The 26,050-nt window shown below is 48.9% G+C and overlaps 2 protein-coding genes and 1 non-coding gene across 6 annotated transcripts in view; 2 read left to right on the top strand and 1 right to left on the bottom strand.

The window, feature by feature from the left end:
- Positions 1-1,951, bottom strand: part of SLC7A4 (solute carrier family 7 member 4) — a 4,286-nt gene extending 2,335 nt beyond the window's left edge. Inside the window, exons 1-2 of one of the 3 annotated variants that reach the window (XM_067015278.1) lie at positions 1,860-1,951; positions 289-1,310 (exon numbers count right to left, since the gene is read on the bottom strand). In XM_067015278.1, the coding sequence (XP_066871379.1) occupies positions 289-1,270 (982 nt within the window). In that variant the 5' untranslated portion in view covers positions 1,271-1,310; positions 1,860-1,951. Of the gene's footprint in view, positions 1-288; positions 1,329-1,737 lie in introns of those variants that run through there. The other 2 variants (XM_067015279.1, XM_059041137.2) reach the window with 2 other exon arrangements.
- Positions 1,506-26,050, top strand: LOC131742845 (tubulin alpha-3 chain). Of its 2 annotated transcripts, none has more exons than XM_067015283.1 (5): positions 1,506-2,063; positions 22,327-22,549; positions 23,085-23,233; positions 23,518-24,198; positions 25,754-26,050. In XM_067015283.1, exons 1-5 carry the CDS (start codon positions 1,809-1,811, stop codon positions 26,048-26,050), a joined length of 1,605 nt encoding a protein of 534 aa, XP_066871384.1. In that variant the 5' UTR covers positions 1,506-1,808. The 2 variants fall into 2 exon arrangements, with proteins under 2 accessions (XP_066871384.1, XP_066871385.1); XM_067015284.1 differs by having other exon boundaries at positions 1,747-1,984.
- TRNAG-CCC (transfer RNA glycine (anticodon CCC)) lies at positions 10,085-10,157 on the top strand. Its single transcript has one exon. It is a non-coding gene; the product is annotated as a tRNA-Gly (tRNA).

The raw sequence follows: 26,050 nt of genomic DNA, 5'->3' as shown, positions 1-26,050 counted from the left end.
GGGGTGCAAGATTGTCACTCCCCCAACCCAGGAGTGGGACACCTCAGTTTAGGTCACAGGCCACTAGGGAATCTGGTGAAGGCTGAGTACCTCTGTCCAGGAAAGGACACGGAAGCACACACCCAGACCGACATACCGTGTACAACGGGGAGCGGGGTGAGTAGGTCTGTCAACAAGCCTGGGTGGAATCTAATAATTAGCCCCTTCCCGGGTCCATTATACAACTGGTAAAACAGAGGCCCAGCTGGAGATGTGTTCCCTGGAAGGCCAGGGCAGGACCCCACTTACCGCAGATGGAGCCAGTCGCCACGAGGTAGCCAGCCCAGCTGTAGCCCCGCTGGTAGAAGGCGTCAGCGAGCGCTGAATTAGGGTCCAGGCTGTGCCAGGGCACCATGAGGGTGAGCACAGTGGAGACCAGGATGTAGGCGCTGGCCGCGAGGCCAAGCGAGATGGCAATGGCCAGGGGCACGTCTCGCTTCGGGTTCCGGGCCTCCTCACTAGAGGCGGCAATGACGTCAAAGCCCACGAAGGCGTAGAAGCAGGTTGCGGTGCCGGACATGATACCGGAGAAGCCGAAGGGCGCAAAGCCGCCCTCCTCCTCGCCCCAGTTGTGTGAGCGGGCGAGGACAAACCCCAGGATGATGATGAAAAGGATGACGGCCATGCTGATGGCAGATAAGGTGTGGTTGAGCCAGGAGGAGACACGGGCTCCGCAGGAGACAAAGGTGGAGGCCAAAAGTAGGATGCCGGCAGCCAGGAAGTCAGGATATTTGGCCAGGAGGGGCACCTGCCAGGTGCCTACATGGGCCTCGGTGAAGTTGCGGATGTGGTGGTCGAACATGGCGTCCAGGTAGCCGCTCCAGGCGCGGGCCACAGCAGCACCAGCTATGACGTACTCGAGCACCAGGTTCCAGCCAATGACGAAGGCCCACAGCTCGCCCATGGACACGTAGGTGAACAGGTAGGCAGAGCCTGTTCGGGGCACGCGTGCCCCAAACTCCGCGTAACACAGGGCCGCCAGCAGGGAGGCCACGGCGGCCACAGTGAAGGACACGATCACGGCCGGTCCGGTTATCTCCTTGGCCACGGTACCGGTGAGCACATAGAGGCCCGAGCCCACCATGGCCCCCACTCCCAGCAGGGTCAGGTCCAGTGCGGACAGGCAGCGCTGCAGTGATGTCTCCATGGTGGCCTCCTCCAGCGGCTTCAGCCGTTTCAGCTTCTGGCAGAAGCGCGCCAGGCCGGCAGTGCTAGGCAGTCCTGAAGCCATTGCACGCAGCTGAGAGGAGCACCAAGCCAGCTGCTCGCACCTACCAGGGCCAGAGGGGAGTGACAGGCTGCCCAGCCTTCCATCCTCCCTCTGATCCCACCCAGGGGTAGTGAGTGCGCTTAACAATGGCCTGCTGGAGGGCAGGGCTGGGACAGGGGTGGGTGGGAGGCCCTCTCTGCCTCAGGGACTCCATGGTGGAGCCGAATCTGGGCTTGTTGGTGGGGGTGGGGGTGGACCCTGAGGGTGAGAAGGGGGCAGCCCCAGGGAGCATGGCTGGGAGCCAAGCCTCTGTGATCGGGGATCCCAGAGCGAGGTGGAAACCCGAGGCTTCCCGGGAGCTGGGCCAGGCCTCCAGGACGCAGAACAGGAGTGGAGCTGCAGCCCTGGGCGTAGCCCAGGCGGCCACCTGGCCCCAGACATCGCGGTTCCCCCCTTCCCCGCCCCGCCGGACTGGAAGAACAGCGCACCTGACGCGAGCTGGGGCGACCTGGGCGTGGCGCGGGATCCCTGGGCTCGGCGCTGCACTGCCGGCCCCAACATGCCGCCGCCGCCCCTGGAGCCAGTTTCGCCTCACCCTGTCCCCAGGTACCTGAGCCTTCGCCTCCTCCTGGGCCTGAATCTGTTTCCACAGGACTCTGCGACCCACCTACTGTCGCCGCCGCTGCTGCCGTCGCTGCCGCTCTGCACGCTGAGCCTGCCCCGCCTGTGGGTGAGGTCCGTGCGCAGAGCCCGCCCCAACCCCCAGGGCGCCAGACCCAGCACCTGGCCCCACCTCGCTGTCACAAACACCCAGGTAGCCCACCCCCTCTTAACTCACCAGGTCCTAGGGATGCCCTATTACTGTGTCTGCTTCACAGTTAAGGAAGCCCAGGCCACCAGAGTCGCCTTGCAGCCAGGTGCAGGTTAAGGTCCAGGTCTGGGGGTGGGGGTCTGGAGCCCACCGGCGTTCCACTGGGGCAGACACCCTCCTTGGTCCCTCCTCCCCACATGTGCACTCCACCCCGCTGGGCACCATCCAACCACCCCCAACTCTGGGGGTGTGGGGGTGCAGAAGTCAGGCAGGCCCTGGTAAGCTGAGGGTAGAGGTCTGGCTGAGTGGCCCTGGACAGTCCTGACCTCCTCCGCACAGTGGGATGGCAGGAAGCCACCTCACACATTGACGAAGGAGTGCCTGACTTCAGGAATGTCCTGTGAATTGGCAGAATGCACACTGGCTGTTCTGAGCTTCTTGTTACAGACAATGTCCCCAAAGGAGGAAGCAGTCTCCTGGAGACAACACACAGCCCTCTAGCCCAGGATGCCCCTCGGGCCCCTCCTAGCCAAGGAGCACCTGCATCAGGCCAGGAGGACCCTGGGGGACCCCACAGCAGCCCCCCACTCATGGATGTCAGTGAGAGGCACGGTGTACTGAGCACCTACACAATGCCTGGCCCTACATCATGGACAGTCCCTGCGTCCCATCACATGACAAAGCATGTTTAATCCTGGGACTGAGGGGTCTTTGTCCTGCTCTTGCCACTTCTTTGAAAATGAAAAGGCGGGTGTGACAGGGTGTTTACTTGTTCACAGCAGAATAATGACAATCCATCCAAGCAAACCAAAACCAAAATGGATAGCCTTTTCTCCCAGAACTTAGTACATGTTTTCAGCTTTATATGTGGTTTGTGGAATAGGATTTTAAGGGCACCTGCCACCTGTCTGGTTCAGTGGGCTAGTGACAGGATGGTGGACTCCCTGGTAAGACGGTGCCACTTGGAGCACTCTGCCTTAGCCAGCCCCCTTGCTCCCTTCCTTTATTTGGCTGATAATGTCTTGAGGAGCTTCTCAGATGGGGTCCCACTTCCTGCAGGGAAGATGTCCCCCTCGCTTTTCTCCCATGTGGCCTCAACAGAACTGAGCAGGTGTTCCTTGTTCTGAAATGCCTCCACAAAAATACAGAAAAATGCATTTCAAACCAAGAGGGTTGGGCAGTTTTGTAACAGGAGGTCCTGAGAGGCCTTACCGATGACCCCTTGAGAGGTGGTGTGCAGTGCTTCATGGCACTGACTTTGTATCTGCCCAGAGAAACACTCTTACCATAGGCACTAACACCCAATGTATATTTGAGGCCAAGCGCAATTGACGCAGTGAACTGTAAACTTCCAAGGGTATGGCTGGGACCCCTGTGAGCAAGGCAGTTACACAGAGGAGCACCAGGAGGATGCAGTGAAAATAAAGCACCAAAAAATGGAAGAAGAAGAAGGAGGGAACACTTCCCAACTCATTCTACAAGGCCAGGATTATCCTGACACCAAACCCAACAAAGACATCACAAGAAAAGTACAGATCAATATCCCTTAAGAATGTAGATGGGGGGCTTCTCTGGTGGCACGGTGGTTAAGAATCCGTCCGCCTGCCAATGCAGAGGACACGGGTTTGATCCCTGGCTCGGGAAGATCCCACATGCCGCGGAGCAGATAAGCCCGTCTGCCATAACTACTGAGCCTGCACTCTAGAGCCCGTGAGCCACAACTACTGAAGTCTGTGTGCCTAGAGCCCATGCTCCACAATGAGAGAAGCCACCACAATGAGAAGCCGCGCGCTGCAACGAAGAGTAGCCCCTGCTCACCGCAACCAGAGAAAGCCCACACACGGCAACGAAGACCCAGCACAGCCATAAATAAATAAATAAAAATCAATTACATTTCTATACACTAGCAATGAACTATTCAGAAATGAAATTAAGAAAACAATTCTGCTTACATAGCATCAAAAAGAATAAATTTATTTTTAAACATACATAGAATAAATTTAACAAAAGAAATGCAAGACTTGTACATGGAAATGTACTAAACATCACCGAAAAAAATTAAAGAAGACCTAAACAAATGGAAACACAACCCATGTTCATGGACTAGAAGACTTCATATGGTCAAGATGGCAGTATATTCCCCAGATTGGTCCGCATATTCAGTGCAATCCCTATCAAGATCCCAACTGCCTATTTTGCAGAAATTATCAAGCTGATCCTAAAGATCATATGGAGATGAAAGGGACCCAGAATAGCCAAAACAATCTTGAAAATGAACAATGTTGGAGGACTCACACTTCCTTATTTCTAAACTGACTACAAAGCTACAGTCATCAAGACAGTGTGTTACAGGGACTTCCCTGGTGGCCCAGTGGCTAAGACTCTGCACTCCCAATGCAGGGGGCCTGGGTTCCATCCCTGGTCATGGAACTAGATTCCACATGCATGCCGCAACTAAGAGTTCGCATGCCACAACTAGGGAGCCACAACTAAAGCCACATGCCGCAACTAAAGATTCTGCATGCTGGGACCCAAAGATCCCACATGCCACAACGAAGATCCTACACGTGGCAATGGAGATCCCATGTGTTGCAACTAAGACCCGGTGCAGCCAAATAAATATTTTTTAAAGTGTGTTATTGAAATAAATAGACATATAGATCAGTGAAATAGAATTGAGAGTCCAAAAATATGTCCAGTTAACTTTTTAAAAAATAGATTTATTTATTTTATTTATTTATTTTTGGCTGCATTGGGTCTTCATTGTGGTGCACGGGCTTCTCATTGTGGTGGCTTCTCATTGCAGAGCACGGGCTCTAGGCACGCAGGCTTCAGTAGTTGTGGCACCTGGGCTCAGTAGTTGTGGCTTGTGGGCTCTAGAGCGCAGGCTCAGTAGTTGTGGCACATGGGCTTAGTTGCTGTGCAGCATGTGGGATCTTCCCTGACCAGGGCTCGAACCCGTGTCCCCTGCATTGGCAGGTGGATTCTTAACCACTGAGCCACCAGGGAAGCCCTGTCCAGTTAACTTTTAAAAATTTATAGTCAATTTAAATTTATGGCCAGTTTATGGCCTTTTGATTTAAAAAAATAGACTTTATTTTTTAGAGCAGTTTTAAGTTTGCAGGAAAATTAAACAAAAGGTGGAGTTCCCACATACCCCTGCCCCTACACATGCACAGCCTCCTCCACCATCAATATCCTCTGCCAGATTGGTACACTGGGTGTAATTGATGAACCTACATTGACACATTATTATCACCTCCAGTCCACAGTTTACATCAGGGTTCACTCTCGGTCATGTACATGCTATGGGTTTTGAAGAATGTATAATGACACATATACACCATTACAGTATCATGCAGAATTGTTTCAGCACTGTAAAGATCCTCTGTGCGTCACCTATTCATCCCTCCTTCCCCACTAACCTCTGGCAACCACTGATCTTTTTTTTTTTTGCGGTATGAGGGCCTCACACTGTTGTGGCCTCTCCCGTTGCGGAGCACAGGCTCTGGACACGCAGGCTCAGTGGCCATGGCTCACGGGCCTAGCGGCTCCGCGGCATGTGGGATCTTCCCGGACCCGGGAAGGAACCTGTGTCCCCTGCATCGGCAGGCGGACTCTCAACCACTGCGCCACCAGGGAAGCCCTACTGATCTTTTTATTGGCTCCACGGTTTTGCCTTTTCCAGAATGTCATGTAGTTGGAATCATACAATATGTAACCTTTTCAGATTGGCTTTTTTCACTTAGTAATATGAGTTTATGAGTTTAAGGTTGTCTTATGTCCTTTTTTTTTTTTTTTTTTGGTCATATGTCTTTTCATGGCTTGATAGATAATTTCTTTTTAGTGCTGAGTAATATTCCTTGCCTGGATGTACAACAGTTTATTTACCCATTCACCTACTGAAGGACATTTTTTTTTTTTTGGCCATGCTGAGCAGCTTGTGGGATTTTAGTTCCCCAACCAGGGATTGAACTGAGGCCCTCGGCAGTGACAGCGTGGAGTCCTAACTACTGGACCACCAGGGAATTCCCCTGAAGGACATTTTGATTGCTTCCAAGTTTGGTAAGTATGAATAAAGCTGCTATAAACATCCTTGTGCAGGTTTTTGTGCAGAAGTAAGTTTTCAACTCTTTTGGGTGAATACCAAGGAGTGTGATTACTGAATCATATGATAAGAATATGTTTAGTTTTGTGAAAAATCACCAAACTGTCTTCCAGAGTAGCCCACCAGAATATTCTGTGTTCCCACCAGCACTGACTGAGGGTTCCTGTTGCTCCACATCCTCACCAGCATTTGTTGTTGTCAATGTATTGGATTTTGGCCATTCTAAGAGTTGTGTTGTGGTATCTCACTGTTGTTTTAATTTGCAATTCTCTAAGGACATATGATGTTGAACATCTTTTGATATTCTTATTTGCCATTTGTATATCTTCTTTGGTGAGGTGTCTGTTCAGATCTTTTGCCTAATTTTAATTGGGTTAGTTTTCTTTTTTCTTTTAACTTATTTATTTTATTTTTGGCTGTGTTGGGTCTTTGTTGCTGCACACAGGCTTTTCTCTGGTTGCGGCGAATAGGGGCTACTCTTCGTTGTGGTGCAGTCTTATTGCAGTGGCTTCTCTTGTTGCGGAGCACAGGCTGTAGGCGTGGGGGCTTCAGTAGTTGTGGCACATGGGCTCTAGAGTGCAGGCTCAGTAGTTGTGGCGCACGGGCTTAGTTGTTCCGTGGCATGTGGGATCTTCCCAGACCAGGGCTTGAACGCGTGTCCCCTGCATTAGAAAGCAGATTCTTAACCACTGTGCCACCAAGGAAGCCCTGGTTTTCTTATTGTTGAGTTTTAAGTGTTCTTTGTATATTTTAGGTAACAGTCGTTTATCAGATAAGTCTTTTGCAGATATTTTCTCCTAGTCTGTGGCTTGTCTTCTTATTCTCCTGATGGCCAGTCAATTTTTGACAAGAGTGCCAAAATGACTCAATGGGGCAAAGAATAGTCTGGAACAACAGGGTATCCTCATACAAATAAATGAATGAAGTTGGACCCCTACCTCACATGACATACAGAAATTAACTCAAAATTGACTGAAGACCTTAAATATAAGAGCTGAAACTCTAAAAATGCTGTTGTGACTTTGTTAAATTAACATTTGTTAAGTGGAGCCCTGAGGGTGTTGGGTGAGGAATCTCTGATCAACAAAAGACCAGGAAGGAATTGAGAGAGAAGTTTGTTACAGGTTCTGGAAGAAGTACACCAGACACTGTGAGGGGCCACACCAGGAGGCTAAGGCATAGTGCAGGCAGAAAGCATGGCAGGACCTGGGGGACAGGCTTTTATTAGGGTCTGCAGGTAGAGTGCTTTGGGGTTTCCAGGCTGAGTCTGGATTGGTCAGTTCAAAGCAAAAAGAGTGGGGTTCTGGCAAGCTTATCTGAGGATCACATGAGGAGCCATTCCTGGGAGGTGGGAGAGAATGCTTATCAGGAGGACAGTTGAGGAATTCATATCAGGAGCTTACATTATTTACCTGTGAGTCTGTAGGCTGTTATCTAGGGCATGCACTCTTGGGAGGGGTTAATATCAGTTCAAGACCACCCCCCCCAAGGCTGCGTAGCCACACAAAATGGGTCCGAAGACAACAATGTTATCTAGTAGTTTAGCTAAACTCTAAACAAACTCTTACAAGAAAACATAGGAGTAACTCCTTATGACTGTGGATTAGGCAATGGTTTTGTAGGCAGATAGGGTAGGAGGTCCCTGAAGGAAGAGAACCAGAAGTAATTTCTTGACATAACCAGATTAACTGGAACCTAAGGAATGACAGTGTTGACTTTTTCTGACCCTCGTGATCCAGTCAGCTAGAACCTGGACTCTGTCAACCTTTGCCACAATTCTGGGCTGAATTCTCCTCTGCTCAAGCCCCTTCATGAACATGTATGCACCCTCAGCTTAAGTCATCCTCAATTTTGCTGGTCAGAGAGACCCTGCTTTGGGAAATAACCCTGGTGTTCTCCTTACTTGCTGCAAGTAATAAATCCTTCCTTCTCCAGCTCTTTGACTTGGTGTTGTCTTTTGTTAGATACCCGCCAACGGGCAAATGCAGTTTTCAGGTAACGGTTTCACAAACATGACACCAAAAGTTCAAGCAACCTAAGAAAAATATAGATGAATTGGAATTCATCAAAATTAAAAACTGGGGACTTCCCTGGCGGTCCAGCTAAGACTCAGAGCTTCCACTGCACAGTGCACAGGTTCGATCCCTGGTTGGGGAACTAAGATCCCGCATGCTGCACGGTGCGGCCAAAAAAAATAAATAAATAAAAACAAAATTTTAAACTTTTGTGTTCAATGGATACCACCAAGAAAGTTAAAAGAGGGAATTCCCTGGTGGTCCAGCGGTTAGGACTCGGTGCTTTCACAGCTGTGGCCGGGGTTCAATCCCTGGTCAGGGAACTAAGATCCTGCAAGCTGCGTGGCTCAGCCAAACAAAAGGAAAAAAAAAGGAAAAGATTAAAATCCACAGAACAGGAAAAATTTTGCAAATCATATATCTGATAAGGGGATTGTATCTAGAATATATAAAGAACTCTCGGGGCTTCCCTGGTGGCACAGTGGTTGAGAGTCCGCCTGCCGATGCAGGGGACACGGGTTCGTGCCCTGGTCCGGGAGGATCCCACGTGCCGCGGAGCGGCTAGGCCCGTGAGCCATGGCCGCTGGGCCTGCGCGTCAGGAGCCTGTGCTCCGCAGCGGGAGAGGCCGCAGCAATGAGAGGCCCGCGTACCGCAAAAAAAAAAGAAAAAAAAAAAAAACTCTCACAACTCAACAACAAAATGATGAATAGCCCAATTTAAAAATGCACGAAGGGGGCTTCCCTGGTGGCGCAGTGGTTGAGAGTCCGCCTGACGATGCAGGGGATACGGGTTCGTGCCCCGGTCCGGGAAGATCCCACGTGCCGCGGAACGGCTGGGCCCGTGAGCCATGGCCGCTGAGCCTGCGCGTCCGGAGCCTGTGCCCCGCAACGGGAGAGGCCACAACAGTGAGAGGCCTGCATACCACAAAAAAAATAAAATAAAAAAAAAATAAAATAAAATAAAAAAAATAAATAAAAATGCACGAAGGATATGAATAGACATTTCTTCAAAGAAGACATATAAATGTCCAATAAGCCCATGGAAAGATTCTTAACATCATTAGTCTTTAGGGAAATGCAAACCAAAACCACAGTGCGATGCACCCCCTAGGATGGCTGTTGTCAAAAAGTCAGCTAATAGGGCTTCCCTGGTGGCGCAGTGGTTGGGAGTCCGCCTGCCGATGCAGGGGACACGGGTTCGTGCCCCGGTCTGGGAAGATCCCGCATGCCGTGGAGTGGCTGGGCCCGTGAGCCATGGCCGCTGAGCCTGCGTGTCCGGAGACTGTGCTCCACAACGGGAGAGGCCACAACAGTGAGAGGCCCGCGTACCACAAAAAAAAAAAAAAAAAAAAAAAGAAGAAGTCAGATAATAATAAGTGTTGAAGATAATGTGGAATAATTGGAACCCTTTTACACTGCTGGTGGGAATGGTAAGTTGGTGCAGCTGCTTTGGAAAACCACTGGCCAGTGGTTAAGACTCCACGCTTCCAATGTAGGGGGCACGGGTCAGAGTAGGATCCTACGTGTCCTGCAGTGCAGCCAAAAAAAAAAACGAATAAAGTGGTGATACCACATAGAAAATTCTTGAAAACATTATGCTAAGTGAAAGAAGCCAGTTATGAAAGACCACATGTTGTCTGATTTTATTTGTATGAACAGGCAAATCTATAGAGACAAAGAGTAGATTAATGGTTTCCAGAGGGTTGGGGGGTGGGGGATGGGAAGTGACTGCTAACAGGTACAGGGTTTCTTTCTGGGGTGATTAAATGTTCTGAAATTTCATAGTGGTGATGGTTGCACAATTACGTAGATACAAAACAAACACAGAACTGTACATTTTAAGCTGGTGAGTATTATGGTATGTGAATCAAGTTGTCATAATAATAAAAGATTAAGGGACTTCCCTGGTGGTCCAGTGGTTAAGACTCTGCACTCCCAATGCAGGGGGCCCGGGTTCGATCCCTGGTCAGGGAACTAGATCCCGCAGGCCGCAACTAAAGATCCTGCATGCCGCAATGAAGATCCCGCGTGCCACAACCAAGACCTGGTGCAGCCAAATAAATAAATTTTAAAAATAAATATTTAAGGGCTTCCCTGGTTGTGCAGTGGTTGAGAATCTGCCTGCCAATGCAGGGGACACGGGTTCGGGCCCTGGTCTGGGAAGATCCCACATGCCGCAGAGCAACTAAGCCCGTGAGCCACAACTACTGAGCCTGCGCGTCTGGAACCTGTGCTCTGCAACGAGAGGCCGCGACAGTGACAGGCCCGCGCACTGTGATGAAGAGTGGCCCCCCGCTTGCCGCAACTAGAGAAAGCCCTCGCACAGAAATGAAGACCCAACACAGCCATAAATAAATAAATAAATAAATAATAAAAATAAAGTAATTCCCTTTTAAAAAATAAAAATAAAAAAATAAATATTTTAAAACTAAATAAATAAAATAAATAAAAGATAAAGCACCAAACTGTTTGCAAGAAAGAATTCCAGGGCTTCCCTGGTGGCGCAGTGGTTGAGAGTCCGCCTGCTGATGCAGGGGACACGGGTTCGTGCCCTGGTCTGGGGAGATCCCACATGCCGCGGACTGGCTGGGCCTGGGAGCCATGGCCGCTGAGCGTGCACGTCCGGAGCCTGTGCTCCACAATGGGAAAGGCCACAGAAGTGAGAGGCCCGCGTACCACAAAAAAAAAAAAAAAAAAAAAAAAAAAGAAAGAATTCCAGGGACAGGAAGGGCTGAGTGGCCAGAGAGAGATGAAGCCTCTGGTTGCTCTGGTTGGTACACAGAGGAACAGACCAAGAAGTTGGGAGACCATTGTTTTCCCCTAAACTGGCCCCTTCTGCATTGCTTGACTCAGGTAAAGGCATTACTCTCCCAACTACTCTTAGTCACTGAGACTATGTACCACACGTGACCCAGATGTCCCTATGTCCTTTTGCCTCCTGGAGCTCCCCTCTCTGTTAGCATCTGAACGACGTGGCTCAAATAGCTCCTTTATCTCAGGTATCCAGGCCCTCCCCAGCTTCCAGGAGCTTTTTTGGGGGGAAGGGGTTGAGGCAAAAGAAATCTTACATATTTCCCTTGTCATCACTATCTTTTCCTCCACTTTTGTCTGTCTCCTGCAGCTTTTGCCCTCTCTTGTCTACATTCTGGCAGCCCCCTCCCCCAGTCTGCTATTCTCCCCAGGGCCAAATTTAGCCCAAATTCCACCGTTCAAAGTCCAAGCATGTTGTCGCATATTACCTTTCCAAAATGACCCCCATTACTCCTCACTGTGAACTGGTTTCCCAGCTCTTCCTTCTTCTTTTTTTTTTTTCTTTTTGGCTGAACCTCTCAGCTTGCGGATCTTAGTTCCCAGACCAGGGATAGAACCCATATCCCCTGCAATGGAAACATGGAGTCCTAGCCACTGGACCACTAGGTGGTGGTCTCTCTTCCTTATTTATGTCCCCCGTCCCTGGCAATGGCAGTCATGTCTGTCCCCACCTATTCCAGTCCTTACCAGGGGTGGCATTCTCTCCCCCATTTCCTGTCAGCCCCTCTGCCCAAGGCTGGCCCTGGTTCCTTGCACTGATCCTGTTGGACCTCCATGGGAAGAGGAGGGCTTCTGGTTTTTCCTAGCTAGCTGCCCAACCCTTCTAACCCCCAGACTGCACTCTCTGAAATCTGCCAGAGCAAGGGAGGAGTGGAGCTGAAGTTAGTCAGACTGAATCCATGGTGGTGGTGTGTGTTGCTCAAACCCAGACCATTTGATTGCTACTATGAACATTACCCCTGGCCTCTGTTGACCTAGCAGTGGTAGACAATGTAAGAAATCTGCATTTTGCATCTACGTTTTTAAATTTGTTTACTTTAAATTAGTATATAATGTATGTCTATAAATTATTATAAATCATTTGTATTTACTTATATTCTCTTTATTTAACCCCTTTTTGGTCCTCCCTTCTCCATGAAGATTCCAGCTCATTCAGGTTGTGCTTAGAAGAGCCAAGAAGGGGCTCTTCTCTGTGGTGTAAACACAGATTCTCCCATGGACCAGCAGCAGGAGTGGGGAGATCTTGGGAAGGTGGTGAACTGAGGATATCAGTCCCCCTTCCAGGAACCTGGGAATTTCTGTGTCCTTTTGCCAAGGTCTGTGGGTGGGTAGTTCTCTGGCCTCCTGCAATAACCACCTGTGGAGTCTCCTGCCCCATCCTCCCCCTAAAAATGGCCAAGCCAACCCGCCTCTGCTGCCAGCTGGCTCCCCACCCCACAAAAGCCAGGCCCCCCGGTCTAGCTGCGGTCAGCCACCTTCTTCACTGCAATTTTCGGACCTCCCTGTCCCCCGCCTGCCTTGCCCACCCACCCTGCTTGGCTGCTTGTAAAACTAGCAATACTTTGAGACCCATGCATGAGTCCCATTTCCTGAAGGCGGAATTACCCTCCTCAGCTTCACAGCACCTTCTTCCGGGAGTTTATCACATGTTTGGCACAACGTGCTCTGGCGCGAGTGGGGGGTACTGACGTATGCACCAGTAACAGGCTGCTAACCGAATAGTCTTTCCAGGTATCTGCCAAGTCTGCAAAGCCCTTTCAGTTACCAGCCCCTGTCCCTTCTCACACCCCGTGCAGCTCTGCAGGAAGACCGCATTTTACAGACTATTGAGCCTCCCTCACCCACAGCGACCAGGCATCAGCCCGCAGCTTCCAGCCAACGCAGCACGAGACCTTCCAGTCGCCATTTCCCGCCCAAAGTGACAGCCAATCAAAAGCAAGTTCGCCCATTAAGGAAACGGCCAATCGCCATTGGGGGTCCTGGCCTGGGGTCCGCCCCCAAAGTGGTCGGAGCCAATGGCAGTTGCGCGGCCGGCAAGCCAATCAGGATACGGCGTGTGCTGCGGCGGGTTGGCAGTTGGGCGCGTGGCGTCGGACTGAGAGGAAGTTGGGTGGTAGTGAGGCCAGGTGGTGATTACCATGGTACGGAGCGGTGGGGCCTGGGGGATGGGCCAGGACGGGCGGCGGGACCGTGGGGGACGGGCCTAGACGGGCGGCGAGACCGTGGGGGGCGGGCCTGGATGGGCCGTGGGACCTTGGGGGACGGGCCTGGACCGGCGGTGGGGCATTGGGGGATGGGCCTGGACCTGCTGAGGGGTCCCTGGGGACGGGCCTCGACGGGCGGAGGGGCCTGGGGGATGGGCCCAGGTGGCGGGGTAGTGTCCGGAGTGTGCATGTCAGGGGCAGGCAAGGGGCTCACTCCGCAGATGCAGTAAGCAGCCCCTGCCCTCGCTCTTCCAGACTATTCCTTCTCGAGGCAACGGTCCAGGGTTGCTCTTGAGCTCTCTCATTTGTCTCAGCTGTGCTGTGAGCTCACGAGGGCACTTACAGAAATAGGCCTTTAAATAAGAGTGAGAGAAGACTGTATTTGCTGAAAAAGTTGCTTGCTGCATTAGATAGGGTTGTGAGTTGTTTGGCCGCTCCACATGGCATGCAGCATCTTGGTTCCCCCACCAGGGATCGAACCCGTGCCCCCTGCATTGAGAGCTCAGAGTCTTAACCACTGGACTGCCAGGGAAGTCCGCCTCCCCCCCTTTTTTTTAAGCGAACAGGAATAGGTAGGCTTGTATCCCCCCTTTCTCGCGCCTTTTTTTTTCCTTGTGCAAACAGTCCGGCTCCCTCCGTGTCAGCGTGCAAAGACCTGCATCCTTGTTTACTGCCATGTAGTATTCCAGGGTGTTGTTCTGCGTCTTCAGCCTGTTCTGAGTCGCTGGACATGTGGATATTTTCCAGTCTTTTATACATGGAGTTGCAATGAGGAATCTGTGCCTGCAGTTTCTCACTGGTGTAGGTGTATATGGGATACCACAAGTGAATGGTATATAGTTTCAGATTCCCTTCCATCAGCAACACATATATGAGAATTCCTGTTTTCCCACAGCAGGGTAGGCTTCTGCCTTTAATTTGTTCATTTTTATGTTCTCAAGTCATAGGGATCTAGTTGATTGTTGAATTAATTACATTAATAGTTTGCACACCAGTGGAACTCAACCAACACCTCTGTCATTGTGCACATCTAAAACCAGTCACCTTTATGTGGAGAGAGGCTGGAATGACCCCTGACAGGGCTTTACCTGGCCTGGTTCACGTCTTGCTTGTTCCCAGTTAACTGAGGCTGACGTCATCCCAGCCTCTGTGTTCTCTTCTCCTCACTGCAGTAGCTTCCAAACTCTGTGAAGAGTACTAGATGATAACTCACACTAACGTCTGCATTCTCCCTTTGCAAAAGTTGGTTTTGAGGCTTCTCATATTGGTTATTGAACAGCATGACATCAAGCTGCTCAAATTTTTTTTTTTTTGTAGAGGTGATTTATTACAAGTATAAAGAAAAGGTATCTGCTATTACCTGACAGGTAAAAGGAAGCTTCAGGATTAGAAGAAATTTGTGCATTTCATCATTTTTAGGAGGTGTTTTAGCAAAGCCTTTGTCTTAAATAAGAAAAATACCATGGTTAATACTTTTAGAAGAGCTGTTCAGCCGTTGTTGGTATAACAGGGTCTTCTCAAGTTGAAATGCCTAAGTTCACAGTACTTAGTTTAACCAACTAAATTAGGAAACGTCTAGTGAGGGGGAGGTGGTGATGAGTTGGTGTGAAGATAAACTAAAAAATTACACTGTTCTCTGAGAAAATGTTGTCCATTACAGATGCCTTCCCTTTGTGTTAGAACGGTTTGTGTCTCAAGATGAATTTAATGGGAATTCCAGCAGTAGAAATTTTGTTTTAAATCCTACTTTATGCATCCTAGAGCCTCATAACAAAGTTGAGTACCTTCTGGAGAATCTGCCCAGCCTCAAAGGGTAAATTTTTTCTGGCTCAGTATTGCAGTTTGGTTGGAATCAGAATTAGACTATCAGCTATGATTTGGCCCCTTGTCTTTCAAGGATAAGACTAGAAGCTGAATTTCTAGGCTTCCAGACCATCACTCTTAAGGGCTAGGAGCTTATAAATCTCGGATGTGATTGTAATTGTATGATGAGAAGATAATACCCATGTTTAGAATTATCTGTCTCATGATGTGGCCATTTTGATGGCCTATTTTCTCTTCATTCAGGTTATCTCCTTTTTTTTTTTTTTGACTGCACCCCACATGGCTTGTGGAATCTTAGCTTGAGGGATCTTAGTTCCTCAACCAGGGATTGAACCCATGCCCCTTACAGTGGAAGTGCCTAGTCCTAACCTCTGGACCACCAGGGAATTCCCCAAGTTATCTCCTTTTGAGTGAGCTTCCGTAGTGTGTGTAAGGAGTTTGTCCATTTCATCTGTGTTGTTGAATTCATAATATTCCTTTATCCCTTTAATATCCTAGTAGTTATAGCCTCTTTTTTGTTCCTGATACTGGTAATTTGTGTCTTCTCTTTTTCTGGGTCAGTTTGACCAGGGGCTTATCAATTTGATTGTTCAGCTCAAAGAACCAGATTTTGGTTTCATTGACTTTTCTCTCTTGTTATTTTCCTGTTTTCTGTTTAGTTTATTTCTGCTAGTTATTATTTGCTTTTTTTCTGCATAATTTGGATATTTGCTCTTTTTCTGGTTTCTTAAGGTGGAAGCTTAGGTCATCGAATTTGAAATTTTTGAACAAACTTTTGTGTCTAAGTTTATGAGGGATATTGGTCTGTAGTTTCCTTACAGTGAATATCTTTTTTAAAAAATTTATTTTATTTACTTATTTATTTTTGACTGCGTTGGGTCTTGCTGCGCATGGACTTTCTCTAGAAGCGGCGAGCGGGGGCTACTCTTTGCTGTGGTGCACGGGCTTCTCATTGCGGTGGCTTCTCTTATGGAGCACAGGCTCTAGGTGTGCAGACTTCAGTAGTTGTGGCATGGGGGCTCAGTAGTTGTGGCTCACAGGTTTAGTTGCTCCAAGGCATGTGGGATCTTCCCAGACCAGGGCTTGAACCCATGTCCCCTACATTGGTAGGCAGATTCTTAACCACTGTGCCACCAGGGAAGTCCAGTGTCTTTGCTTTTTGTATCAGGGTAATGCTGGCCTCAGGGAATGAGTTGGGAAGTGTTCCTTTCTCTTCCATTTTCTAGAAGAGTTTGCAGGGGGGAATAATTTTCCTCTTCTGGGTTCTTCTCATTGGTCTAATAATCTGATTGACAGAAGACAGATTAACATGAGAAAAACAAATTTAATTTTGTACATATGTAAGTCCTATAAGTATAAGATCTAAGAATTGACCACAGCAGGCTGTTTATATACCTTTTTAGACAAAGAATCAGTAATTTATGAAGGTTTGAGGAAAGAAACGGGATTTTGCTTGGGCTAGCAAGTTAATGAAGAAGTAACAAAGTTTGTTTATGCAGCTTTCTCAGCCTTAAATTCCCTATCTCGAGGGATCATGATGCCCTCCTTTCTCCTGGCATAGGGAAGATGCCTTCCTATGGGAGCTTTGTTTCCTGCTTTCAGGGGAGCAAAGGGTCAGAGTGTTCTTCTTGTACCAGCTGATTCTCAAGTAACTATTTTTTTGGATAATTTTATTTATTAATTTATTTTTGGCTGCATTAGGTCTTCATTGCTGCTCTCAGGCTTTCTCTAGTTGCAGTGAGCAGGGGCTACTCTTCATTGCAGTGCACGGGCTTCTCATTGTGGTGGCTTCTCTTGTTGCGGAGCACGGGCTCTAGGTGCACGGCTTCAGTAGTTGTGGCATGCAGGCTCAGTAGTTGCGGCTCGTGGGCTCTAGAGCGCAGGCTCCTCAGTAGTTGTGGCACATGGGCTTAGTTGCTCTGTGGTATGTGGGATTTTCCCAGACCCGGGCTTGAACCCGTGTTCCCTGCATTGGCAGGCGGATTCTTAACCACTGTGCCACCAGGGAAGTCCCTCAAGTAACTTTAATTCAAAGGAATCAATATGCCACCAGCATATTTTGGGGTGGCCTGCCCTGAGCTCCATCAAGTTTTATAGGTCATTGATTGTATACCTTTATACACATACACATGTTACCCTCAGTACTATTTTAGCTGCATCCCACAGATTTTGGTACGTCATGTTTTCATTTTTATTCCATTCAAAATACTTTCTAATTTTCCTTGTTATTCGTTTCCAAATATTTGGGGATTTTTCAGATACTCTTGTGTTACTGGATTTGTAATTTAGTTCCAATATTCAGAAAACATATTTTGTATTATTTGAGTATGTTGTGTTAATCAAGACCTTTATTAAGAAGTGGTTGGGGGAAAAGAAGAAAAGAAAGTGCTTGGGGAATTCTCTGGCAGTCCAGTGATTAGGACTCCACACTTCCACTGCAGGGGCGGGGCACAGGTTTGATCCCTGGTCAGGAAACTAAGATCCTGCATGCCGAGTAGCATGGCCAAAAAAAAAGAAAGAAAAAAAGAAAGTGTTTGCATTTTGTTGAGTTTTTGAAAATAGCAAGTTGTAAACTTTTTAAAAATTTTTTATTTTTTTGCAGTACGCGGGCCTCTCTCTGTTGTGGCCTCTCCCATAGCGGAGCACAGGCTCCGGACTTGCAGGCTCAGCGGCCATGGCTCACGGGCCTAGCCGCTCTGCGGCATGTGAGATCTTCCCAGACCAGGGCACGAATCTGTATCCCCTGCATCGGCAGGCGGACTCTCAACCACTGCGCCACCTGGGAAGCCCCTGTAAACTTTTAATACAAATTTAAAATGAGGTTCCTAAAAACTCAAGTTGCCCAGATGTGAAACAATTTAAAAACCTTTAAATATATATTGAGAAAAGCCAGGCTTTAAAAAAAACAAGTTTGTCATTATCCAAAAGAGATGTCTTTAAGTAAAAGCCTATGCTGCATAGATAATGCAGATGGTTCTAGTGATCTGGTCAAGCACTTAAGGTCTTCAGCTTCCATGTTTTCATTTCTATTTATTTATTTATGTATTGACTGATTGATTGATTGATTGCTGTGTTGGGTCTTCGTTCCTCCGCATGGACGTTCTCTAGTTGTCGCCAGCGGCGGCTGCTCTTCATTGAGGTGCATAGGCGTCTCATTGCGTTGGCTTCTCTTGTGGAGCGCAGGCTCTAGGCATTCAGGCTTCAGTAGTTGCGGCACACAGGCTTCAACAGTTGTGGCTTGCGGGCTCTAGAGCGCAGGCCCAGTAGTTTTGGCGCACGAGCTTAGTTGCTCCGCAGCATGTGGGATCTTCCTGGATCAGGGATTAAACCCGTATTCCCTGCGTTGGCAGGCGGATTCTTAACCACAGCGCCACCAGAGAAGTCCCTGTTCATTTCTTATTGCTGCAATTTTATGTTCATTCTTGTTGGATGACTAAACCAGATGTCGGTAGAGATGGTCAGTGGGCATTTACCCAGCCCACGCTACTCACTCAGTTTATCCCAGTCTGCCTTCAAGTGCTGTTACACCATTTCACAACAATATATCAATACCTCCATTTCCCCCTTCTTGGCCTTTATGCTATTTTTTTTAAAAAATAAACTTATTTATTTATTTATTTTTGTCTGTGTTGGGTCTTTGTTGCTGTGCGCAGGCTTTCTCTAGTTGTGGTGAGTGGGGGCTTCTCTTCATTGTGGTGCGTGGCCTTATTGTGGTAGCTTCTCTTGTTTTGGAGCTCGGGCTCTAGGCGCACGGGCTTCAGTAGTTGTGGCATGCAGGCTCAGTAGTTGTGGCTCGTGGGCTCTAGAGGGCAGGCTCAGTAGTTGTGGCACATGGGCTTAGTTGCTCCGCGGCATGTGGGATCTTCCCGGACCACGGCTTGAACCCGTGTCCCCTGCATTGGCAGGTGGATTCTTAACCACTGCGCCACCAGGAAAGTCCTATGCTATTGTTTGTTATATGTTACTTCTATATGAGTTGTAAACCCCACAATAATAAATCTTTATTTTTGCTTTAACGTTCAATTATTTTTTTCAGTTTTAACTTTATAACATTACCTTAAACGTGTAAAGAGTTAATCTTATCACACTACACATGGCTGAACTTATTAAAGGTAAAAATCACAAATGAGTGACCCAGTTACTTGCTACATATTCTTCCCATTACAACTGACAGGTTCATTAGTCATACAGTGTATTTTATTATTAGAAGCTATAAAGGAGATCAAATCTCTAGTAATTTTTATCCTTCTCTTTGATTAGTGTGTTGTTTCAGTGTGCAGATAAAATATAGTGTCAGTCACCAAGAGTCTCAGGAGACTTTCATTTTTCCAGTAAAAATATCCTTGTTTATTTGCAATGTAAAAATTCTGGGGCTCCCCTGGTGGCGCAGTGGTTGAGAGTCCGCCTGCCGATGCAGGGGATACGGGTTCGTGCCCTGGTCCGGGAAGATCCCACATGCTGTGGAGCGTCTGGGCCCATGAGCCATGGCCGCTGAGCCTGCAGGTCCGGAGCCTGTGCTCCGCAACGGGAGAGGCCACAACAGTGAGAGGCCCGCGTGCCGCAAAAAAAAAAAAAAAAATTCCCTAGATCATTCTCTAGATCATGCATCATTTTCCATTAATTTGGTCATCAGATCAGGTAAAAAGTCTGTGTGCACCAATTTGCAGAAGTGGTCATCCAGAAGTAAGTGCTGGGCTCAATTATATTTTAAAATATGGTGTAAAGTCTTTTATATTTGCCCACATATTTAGCAGTTTTGTCATTCTTCAGTCCAATTTTGCAGTTGCAATTTTCCATCTAGTATGATTTTCCTTCTTCCTGGAGAGATTCCTTTACCGTTTTTTTTTGTAGTGGTGACTACTACTCTCAGCTAATGATTAATTCTCTCAGCTTTTGAATGCCTGAAAAAGCCTTCATTTTGCCTTTTATTTTAGTTCTGTTGAGGTATAATTGACATATTCACTGAAAGTGTGTAATTTGACAAGGTTTAATATTTATTAACATCTTGATTACCCTTGAAATCATCACCTCAATCAAGATAATGAACATATCCATCACCCCCCAAAGGTACCTGGTACTCCTTTGTAAATCCTCCCTTCTGCCTCACCCCCTTTCCCTCCCCCACTAATCCACATTTCTGTATTTTCTAGGATTTTATATGAATGGGATCATTGAGTTAATTTGTTGTTGTTTGGATTCTTTCACTCACTATAATTATTTTGAGATTCACCCATGTTGTTGCAACACAGTTCATTTTTATTGCTGAGTATCTCCTTTTTTGTGTGTGGTAAACTACACATGACAAAAGTTACCATTTTAACCATTTTTAAGTGTATAATTCAGTAGCATTAAGTACATTTACATGTTGTATAACCATCAGCACTATTTCCAGAACTTTTTCATCATTCTCAAATCTTCTTAGTATATAATCTGCTGGGGGGGGTTTGTTTTTTATACAATTTTAAAAAAATAAATTTATTTATTGATATATTTATGGCTGTGTTGGGTCTTCGTTGCTGTGCATGGGCTTTCTTTCGTTGGGGTGAACCGGGGCTACTCTTCGTTGAGGTGCGCGGGCTTCTTATCATCGTGGCTTCTCTTGTTGCAGAGCATGGGCTCTAGGCACATGGGCTCAGTAGTTGTAGCTCACGGGCTCTAGAGCGCAGGCTCAGTGGTTGTGGTGCACCGGGCTTAGTTGCTCCGTGGCATGTGGGATCTTCCCGGACCAGGGCTCAAACCCATGTCCCCTGCATTGGCAGGCGGATTCTTAACCACTGTGCCACCAGGGAAGGCCCTTTTATACAATTTTTAAAGTACACTTTTCATTTATATTTACTACAAACTATTTATAATCTGTTGTTAATCTCATCCAGCGTGTTTTTCATTTCAGACATTGTCTTATCATTAGCAATTTGAGTTAGGTCTTTTTTATATCAAACATGTCTCTCCTTATCATGCTCATTTTTTCCTGTACTTTCCTGAGCATGTAGATATATAGTAGTTATTTTAACGTCCTTGTTTACTAATTCTATCATCTGTCATTTCTGGGTTTGTTTTTATTGATTTCTTCTTCTCTTCATATAGGAATGTTTTCTGACTTTTCTAGGTTTTATTTTTTAATTTTCTGGTGTATATGGTAAGTTTAGATTGGATACCAGACATGAATTTTACATTATTGGCTGTTAGATTTTTTTTGGCTGTTCTTTCAACTGTTTCTAGGCTTTTTGGAGGATGCTATTAGTATACCTGGGAACAATTTGATCCTTTTGAGGCTTGCTTTTTAGCTTTCTTAAGTGGGTTCAGACCAGCCTTTAGGGTTGGCCTCACTTGGCCCCACTACTGAGGATTCCACCCAGTGCTCTGTGAGTTAGGATGTCTTTCTGCCATGGCAGGTGTGAGCTCAGGGGTCCCTCCCCACCTGTGCTGAGCAGCCCACAGTGAGGACTCGGGGGCCCCCCTTCTGATTTCCCTGAGCTCTCTCCATGCAGCTGTCTCTCCTCCAGATAGAAAGCCAGCACCAGGCTTTCTAGGTGCCTTGACCTCTCTCAACACAGGATTCTCTCTGCTCACCTCAGGGAGATCCCTGGGTTTCTCTCGGCTGTAGCCTGGACACTCCCCAGCAGCCTTCTGGGGCATCTGTAGGGCTTGCCTTGTTTCCATGCTCTAAGGAATCACTTGCTGTCTCCTGCTGCCTATTGTCTAATGACTGAAAAGTGTTACTTCATGTTTTTTTTCTAAGCCATTGCTTATATCAGGTTGGTAAATACAGCCTTAGGTGGAAATAAAATGGCTTGACTGCTTATTTTGTATAAATATTTAACGTTTTTTATTGATTGCTGGGAAGATGTTTTATTTATTTGTTTATTTATTTATTTATTTATTTGGTTGTGCTGGGTCTTAGTTGCGGCAGGCAGGCTCCTTAGTGGCAGCTAACTGGCTCCTTAGTTGTGGCAGGCAGGCTCCTTAGGTGTGGTATGCGAACTCTTAGTTGTGGCATGCATGTGGGTCAAACCCAGGCCCCCTGCATTGGGAGTGTGGAGTCTTAACTGCTGCGCCACCAGGGAAATCTCGCTGGGAAGATGTTTATAATGGCTGTATTCCTATTCACAGTTCAAGTGTGTCTCCATCCATGCTCAGACATAAAATGATCTTTGGAAGCTCATGGGACCATAATGTCTGATAAGACCTTAAGAAACCAAAAGATTTTAGAGATATTAATTTAAGATGTTGAGTCTCATTTGCGTGCCACATAGTGACAACTGCCTTGAAGCTGAGGGGCCTCACATGTATATTCTGGTTCCCAGCGTGAGTGCATCTCTATCCACGTGGGGCAGGCGGGGGTCCAGATCGGCAATGCCTGCTGGGAGCTGTACTGCCTTGAACATGGAATTCAGCCCGACGGCCAGATGCCAAGCGACAAAACCATTGGCGGTGGGGATGACTCGTTCAACACGTTCTTCAGTGAGACCGGGGCTGGCAAGCATGTGCCCAGAGCCGTGTTCGTGGACCTGGAGCCCACCGTGGTAGGTAGGTACCCTTAGACTTACAAGGGGAAGCACAGAACCTTTGCTGGGTTCCTCCAGATCAGAAGCCCGAGGTAGTTTCCAAGGGGAGCTGCCAGGAGAGAGCACCTTTCAGTGGCGGCCACCCAGGAGACAACAGAATGTCACCCTAGAGCCAGTGAGACCCAGGCCACAGAGGGCGCCCAGCAAAAGTCACGCTGATGTCTAGTATGTCAGGGCCACTTCAGCAACGCCCCAGGTATAGCTGTCAGTGTGAACGAAACATGCATACGCAGAACTGCATGTGCGGTGTGAGCCCTCCCCTGCCTTTGGGAACTGGCCGCACTGGCATTTGTTCCCCAGCTTGACTGGACCTTCCCAGAGCCATAAACGGCAGATGAGGCATGTATATCACACAGAGACCTTTTCTGTGAGATGCTGACGCTACTGGCCTGCGAGGCGCAGCACGTGCCTGTAGAATCGAAGGTTTCCCCAAACCTGGACATCCCGGTGAGTCAGCCACCGTCCTTAGAGTCTCAGGCACGCTGTCCCCTCTGCAGATGAAGTGCGCACGGGGACCTACAGGCAGCTCTTCCACCCGGAGCAGCTGATCACCGGGAAGGAGGACGCGGCCAATAACTACGCCAGAGGCCATTACACCATCGGCAAGGAGATCGTTGATCTGGTCCTGGACCGGATCCGCAAACTGGTGAGAAGGGCCCTGGGAAGGCCTCCTGGACAGGAGGGCAGGCCCAGGATCTCCCCGGGACATCACTTTGGCAAAACCCAGCAGAATCATGAGTGCAGGGTCTTCCTTTCCAGTGTGGCCGCAGTGCGTCCACATCTGTAACTGCCGAGTGTGACGCGTGTTCCCTGTGGATGGCTGAACCCGTATAGTGAACTTGCAGAGGAAGAGTGTGCCGTGACTGGGGCCCGTGGGGGTGGTGGCACGGCTCATGCAGGTGTGGCCTCACGGCCTCTGCTCTCCCGCAGGCGGATCTGTGCACGGGCCTGCAGGGCTTCCTCATCTTCCACAGCTTCGGGGGCGGCACCGGCTCGGGCTTTGCGTCTCTGCTCATGGAGCGGCTCTCGGTGGACTATGGCAAGAAGTCCAAGCTGGAGTTTGCCATCTACCCGGCCCCCCAGGTGTCCACGGCCGTGGTGGAGCCCTACAACTCCATCCTGACCACGCACACGACCCTGGAGCACTCGGACTGTGCCTTCATGGTGGACAACGAGGCCATCTACGACATCTGCCGGCGCAACCTGGACATAGAGCGGCCCACGTACACCAACCTTAACCGTCTGATCGGGCAGATCGTGTCCTCCATCACAGCCTCCCTGCGCTTTGACGGTGCCCTCAACGTGGACCTGACGGAGTTCCAGACCAACCTGGTGCCCTACCCCCGCATCCACTTCCCCCTGGCCACGTATGCTCCAGTCATCTCGGCCGAGAAGGCCTACCATGAGCAGCTGTCCGTGGCCGAGATCACCAACGCCTGTTTCGAGCCAGCCAACCAGATGGTCAAGTGTGACCCTCGCCATGGCAAGTACATGGCCTGCTGCATGCTGTACAGGGGGGACGTGGTCCCCAAAGATGTCAATGCGGCCATTGCCACCATCAAGACCAAGCGCACCATCCAGTTTGTGGACTGGTGTCCGACTGGGTTCAAGGTAGGCTGGGCAGTAGCGCGTGTTCACCTTCCGCCCGTGGCAGATCCTGGGATCGGGTGCTGCCCCTTTTTGGAGGGTACCCTGATACATGGAAGCCGGGCTGGGTCATGGATTAGTGAGCTGGGGGACAGTTCTCATTCCTTCACTGGTGTCTCTAGAACTTCCTTCCTGAGTCATCAAATGATACAGCTCTGTGAGCGTATTTTTTACAGAAATTATCTGGAGGAGTTCTTTGGTGGAAAACATAGGTTGATTTAGAAATAAGATGTTTTTTCTTACAGTAATTTTTCTTAGAAATGTAGGAATTTTCTGGGTGTTTTGGTAATTTATGGGGATATTTGAACTTGGGGCATTTCTGTGAACTGACTGTTGTCTCTGAATTCCACTTGATTCCATTGGCATGTAAAAATTACATCCAATTTAAGTGTCATATGGAACGTTTGGTTTACAGCACTGTCATGAATCCTTCTATGGAGAAGTGGAGATTGGGGAGCCTATACAGTGTATTCTGGGTTGTTCTCAGACCCAGCTTGCTCCGACCTTCCGCTGGACACAGGACAGAAACCTTGCTCCTTACTTGATTCCCAACCTTCCCTCTGGGAATGGAACTGTGCTTCCCTGAGCCTTGCTCTTAGGGCCTCCGCTGGCTCAGACCCTGCTGCGGTGGGCTCTTACCTAGGAGTCTGGGTTTCTTCCTCTGGTCCAGGGCTCAGCACAGCTGGCCAACCCATCACCTGGTTTTGTGAATGGTTTCATGTGAGCACAGCTGTCCCCACTCATTGGCTCATTGCTGTGGCAGCTCTTGTGCTGCAAAGACAGGGTTGAGTATCTGTGACAGAGCCCCTGTGGCCCAGCAGCCTAGCACGTGTGCCGTAGCCCCCTTGACAGACCCTGTATCTCCTGCCCAAGCCTCTGGTCACGTGATCCCTGGTCTGAAGCTTGGACTGCCTCTCCCTTGGTCCCAGTGCTGGGATCTTGTTCCCTCCCTCTTACTTAGCGTTCATGTGGGCCGCGTCCATGGCAGTGGTCACAGCGTCAGGGACCTCTTGACAGTGTGCTTGTCACTCTGCTATGTGTACACTGTTGGAAAAGCAGGAGATGTGACCTGCCCTCGTGATTTTGCCACAGTTCTGTTCTCTGAATCTGCCTGGGTGGAAAAGGCTCAGCTACAGACATTAATCCCCATCTTGTTGAACCCTCTGGAGAAAATAACATATGAAGAATCCCAAGCAGTATCCCTTCTTAGAGGGAAGATAGTTCTATCACCTGGGTACCTATCACATGTCACAGTTGCTGGGACACAGCCCCTCCAGAAGCTTGGGTGTGAGCCAGGGTGGCAGGCTCTGGGGCTTCTCTTTCCGTTTTCCTTGTCTGGAAACCAGAACCCTGCTTTCCTGGCACCTTGCCTGGCACACAGCTGGGCCCAGAGTACAGGGTGGCCCCAGCCTCCCCGGGTCGCCAGCGGGCACCTCCACGTCTTCTGTTTCCACGAATGCAGCCACCATTCCTGGGTTGACGGAAGCTTCACACGGTGCTTTCTCCCCTTCTTTGGCAGGTGGGCATCAACTACCAGCCCCCCACAGTGGTCCCGGGGGGAGACCTGGCCAAGGTGCAGCGGGCCGTGTGCATGCTGAGCAATACCACGGCCATCGCCGAGGCCTGGGCCCGCCTGGACCACAAGTTCGACCTCATGTACGCCAAGCGTGCCTTCGTGCACTGGTACGTGGGGGAGGGCATGGAGGAGGGCGAGTTCTCGGAGGCCCGGGAGGACCTGGCAGCACTGGAGAAAGATTACGAAGAGGTGGGTGTGGACTCGGTGGAAGCGGAGGCCGAGGAAGGGGAAGAGTACTGA

Source organism: Kogia breviceps, chromosome 15, assembly GCF_026419965.1.
Source record: "Kogia breviceps isolate mKogBre1 chromosome 15, mKogBre1 haplotype 1, whole genome shotgun sequence".
NCBI lineage: Eukaryota > Metazoa > Chordata > Mammalia > Artiodactyla > Physeteridae > Kogia > Kogia breviceps.
The sequence above is the reverse complement of the archived record's forward strand: the minus strand, read 5'-3'. Positions and strand labels throughout refer to the sequence as shown.

Excerpts from the sequence above, each read along its gene's own strand:
- LOC131742845 (XM_067015283.1), top strand. The coding sequence starts at position 1,809 with ATGCCGCCGCCGCCCCTGGAGCCAGTTTCGCCTCACCCTGTCCCCAGG. Across the intron at positions 22,550-23,084 it reads CCTGGAGCCCACCGTGGTAG|ATGAAGTGCGCACGGGGACC; the intron begins GTAGGTACCCTT and ends TCCCCTCTGCAG. Across the intron at positions 23,234-23,517 it reads TGGACCGGATCCGCAAACTG|GCGGATCTGTGCACGGGCCT; the intron begins GTGAGAAGGGCC and ends GCTCTCCCGCAG.